The sequence below is a fragment of the Zingiber officinale genome, chromosome 7B (genome assembly GCF_018446385.1).
Source record: "Zingiber officinale cultivar Zhangliang chromosome 7B, Zo_v1.1, whole genome shotgun sequence".
Classification (NCBI taxonomy): Eukaryota; Viridiplantae; Streptophyta; class Magnoliopsida; order Zingiberales; family Zingiberaceae; genus Zingiber; species Zingiber officinale.
In genome coordinates this window covers 86,779,221-86,783,086 of record NC_055999.1, presented here as the reverse complement: position 1 = coordinate 86,783,086, position 3,866 = coordinate 86,779,221, and the positions used below count along the sequence as shown (strand labels likewise).

The window sequence follows — 3,866 nt, the reverse complement described above, 5'->3', positions numbered from 1 at the left end:
TCTCAAAAATACCTCCTAAATTCAGCGTTGTTGTAGTAGCTATCGGCTAGCTTCTATAACGTGTAGAAACTAGTCAGTAGTTGCTACATATTGTAAAAGTTATATACTAATTTTGACACGCATGCAATGTATTGAGTTTCATGGAGTCCCTATTATTTGGTTTACTCGTTGAAATATTATTTTAACTAGGTTATCACTTAGAAAATCAAAATCAAACTAATATAAAATTATCGTTATAGAAGGTAGCAACTAGCTTCTATAATTGTAGAAGGTAGCTTTTAGCTTCTACACGATTGAATAATCAAATAATTTAAACTAGTTGCTAGCTTCTTCACATCGTAGAAACTAGATGTTAACTTCTATAACTATAGAAGTTAGTTGTTAGTTTCTATACGGTCGAATAATCAAATAATGAAAAGGTATTTTGGACAAATCACTTTAAAAGGGGCGTAACGGGACACTCATTTGACCCTTTTTTTTTTTAAAAAAAAACACTCATTTGATGAAAAATACAAATAATGGGCACCCTTTTAATTTTTGCCCTAACATAAACATAAATAATTTTGAAATAACAAGTAATGTGACCCTAAACAACTTCATAAACACCACTAAAAATATTGCTCCAAAGAAGCATTTTGCATGAACTACATAGCTTTTGGTCAACTAAAATATGTCCAACAAAGTTGTCAAAATCTTTGGAAAACTATAACAATTTTGCTTCACCAAAAATATTTACAATGGGAAATTAAATAATCAACTCTAAAGTTCGAGTGAATCTAGGCCACTTGATGGATTGCTGTTTAGATGTCATGGGTCGAACCTCATAGAGAAATCTCGTGAAGTTTGATGCCATATATGACTTATATCTTATAAGGCCTCTAACTACTAGCCCCAGTCATATTTTGTTGACTTATATCAACTCAGGCTTTGAAAGCGAACTAACTTAGTTCTGGTGGATTGGAGGTCGAATACAATCGATGAGTATCGTATCTGATTAAAAAGTTTCAAATATAAATTCTGAAATCATAGAAATACTCTTGCATATGAAAAGTCGATTCAACTGAACTTAGAGGTATTGGCTTCCTCAACCATTATATTTAATACTTTAGCCAAACTCATTCCAAAGTGGGTTGCTAATTAGACGGTCAATCCATAAAAAAATATTAAAATCCCTACAATTCATTTAATTTATTTGTATCCTCGGCTAAGAGGTGGGCCAGGGTAATACTTGAGCTTTCGGGTCCTCGGTTTTTTTTTTTGTTAAACGAAAAAATAAATGTGCGTAGAGAATATTCCTGGACTGGACTGGAGGGCAAGTTCGAGTTGCTAAAATTCATCAGTAGAGCAAGAAACCAATCAAAAAGAATTTCCAACGATTACTGGCGGCATCTTGTAAAGAAGTCACGAGGCCACGACGACATAGAAACAGAATAATTTTGACAACACATATTCCAAAGAAATTCGATGCCCCATGCATGCACTCTTCATCCATCTTCTAGCTCCCAATTCGCATCAACATGGACCGTTCGCCTTGCAATTGAGGCATCCTGAGAAGCGAGTCAACCTCGCCACCCAACTCCCGGGTTTCGCCTTGATGTAGTCGAGCTTCGAGTATTTCGTCGACACTTTATGCCCTGTCTGGGTGAAGACCGCTCCGTTCAGGTACTGATCGTTCTCCGACCTCCAATTCCATTTAGCGTACTCTGCTTCCGTTCCGTACTCCCTGTGCGTCACCTGTATATATAATCGCCATCAATATCCAAATCTTCTTAATATATATAGATATATGTAATTAATTAATTAATTACTATTGAAATCCTTCTCGATCGACGTCGTACCTCCTTGGCAGCTTGATTTGGCGGGCCCATGAATCGGTTGCCTTGGCTGATGATGGTGGGATGCATGCTGCCGCCGATGGCGTACATCAGCCAGTGGGTGTAGTCGTTGTTCACGACGTGGAAAAAGCCCCATCGGCACCTGGGCATCCTCTGCACGAGGCCTCTGCCAAAGTGGTTGTAGGCCACGGTGACCTGCATTTTAGCGTCGTCGGAGTAGGAGTCGCTGGCGCCCAATAAGATCACCTGATCCAGATTAATTAATCAGGGGATGTGATTATCGATCGACGGAGATTTATGTTTATGATTATATAATTAATTACGTCGTTGTGGCGGGTGAGGTGGCAGTTGGAGATGGTGATGGCGGTGGAGCCTTCGATGGCGTCGATGATGCCGTCGGCGCAGTTGGACAGGGAGAGGTGGTCGACCCAGATGTGGGAGGAGCCAAAGATGCTGACGCCGTCGCCGTCGCTCCGGGTGCGGACGCCCCAGTGGGTCTCGGAGTCGCGGATGTTACCGCCGGAGCTGGGCTTGATGTCGTGGATGTGCAGGTTGTGGACGATGACGTGACTGACGAACTGGATGGTGAGGCCGGCGCCGTAGGCGATGTGCACGTTGGCGCCGCGGCCGTCGATGGTCTTGTAGCTGTTGATCATCAGCTCCTGCTGGAGACGGATGACCATGTCGCGGGCGAAGACGATCCAGAGGGGGGCGTCGCGGGTGACTCCGTAGCGGAGCGTGCCGGGACGAGGGTCGAGCAGGTTGTCGTCGGAGGTGTCGGTGACCACGTAGATTTTTCCGTGGAGTCCGCCGATGGCGTCGTGGCCGAACCCCTTTGCGCACAGGGCCAGCTTCTTGCGGTTGTTAACCCAGTTCGGTTGACACCTCCAGCACCGATCGATGGGGTTGGTGGCCAAGCAGCCCTTCACCTTCGCACGGTGCCCCAGCCCTCTCCTCGTGCTATTATGATCACTGCAAATGAAGCATGATATATATATAGATAATTAATGAAATCTCTCAAACAGAGCAAATGATGGAATTGGGACTGACAAAAGGGGCGCGGAGTTGAAGTGGTTGACAACGGTGCTGGGGTCGGTCACATAGGCGTTGAGCGTGTTATTGCGTGCCTCCTCGGCCTTCTTCTGCCAGTAATCGTCGTAGAAGGCGATGTGGGCGCTAGACAAAAACACAGCGTTGGCTAGGAAGAGGAGGTAGAAGAAGAAGTATTTGACGCCGAACTCCATTTTTTTTTCCTTTTTTTTTTTTTTCTTTTTTCTTTTTTTTTCTTGTTTTTTTCCTTTTTTTTTTGGGGCTAGCGGCTAAGGATTCTTTCCACCTCCTCGGATAGTTAAAGGTACTTGGCGTACCCCGAGGATACAACTCCGGCTGGGGACCTGCAATATATAGAGGTGTGCGCCAAGGATTCTTTGGTAGAGGGTGGAAGGCCGCCCCTGCCGCGCGGACCACGACGAGGAGGTTGACCCCGAGACGGGAGGAGCACCGCACGCATTAAATCGCCTAAAGCGGGGAGACAGAGTCAACCGATAACGCTTTTTTTCATCGAGGCCTCTCGATGCATATCGCATTCCTAGACCGATCACCAAACTTCGGGCATGACAAGTTTTCTTTTATTTTGTTTTCTTTTATTTTATCTTTTGCACCAGAGTGACGGGGTGTTAAATCAGCATAGAGCATTAAACAATTATGGTAAAATAATAAAAATATAAATGAAGAATAGGACAGAGTGAAATATCTGAGTCTAACGTGATGTCAGAGTTATGGGAGAAAATAATATGTCGTCGGATATTTTGGAAATTTAATTGAATTTAAAATTATATAAAATTTAAAATTAATTTATAATAGAGATGATCTGAACAGATGAACTCAAACTATCAGCAGGGGCTGGTTTATATCAGGTGATGAAGACAGTCAGCACAGTGTTGACAGAACAGATTGATCGGCCGAGCAGCACGAGCGGACACAGTAGATCAACAAGGTCAACCGGGCAGAAAGGCTGACCGAGCAGACAGA

The 3,866-nt window shown here is 43.6% G+C and overlaps 1 protein-coding gene across 1 annotated transcript; it reads right to left on the bottom strand.

The window, feature by feature from the left end:
• Positions 1–1,351: 1,351 nt before the first annotated feature.
• Positions 1,352–3,302, bottom strand: LOC122006192 (pectate lyase-like). The gene is made up of 4 exons (XM_042561600.1): positions 2,886–3,302; positions 2,159–2,807; positions 1,839–2,081; positions 1,352–1,734 (listed from the first exon to the last, which is right to left on the bottom strand). Exons 1-4 carry the CDS (start codon positions 3,077–3,079, stop codon positions 1,513–1,515), a joined length of 1,308 nt encoding a protein of 435 aa, XP_042417534.1. The 5' UTR covers positions 3,080–3,302; the 3' UTR covers positions 1,352–1,512.
• Positions 3,303–3,866: the final 564 nt, after the last annotated feature.

Excerpts from the sequence above, each read along its gene's own strand:
- LOC122006192 (XM_042561600.1), bottom strand. The coding sequence starts at position 3,079 with ATGGAGTTCGGCGTCAAATACTTCTTCTTCTACCTCCTCTTCCTAGCC. Across the intron at positions 2,082-2,158 it reads ACCTCACCCGCCACAACGAC|GTGATCTTATTGGGCGCCAG; the intron begins GTAATTAATTAT and ends AATCTGGATCAG. Across the intron at positions 1,735-1,838 it reads CAAATCAAGCTGCCAAGGAG|GTGACGCACAGGGAGTACGG; the intron begins GTACGACGTCGA and ends TTATATATACAG.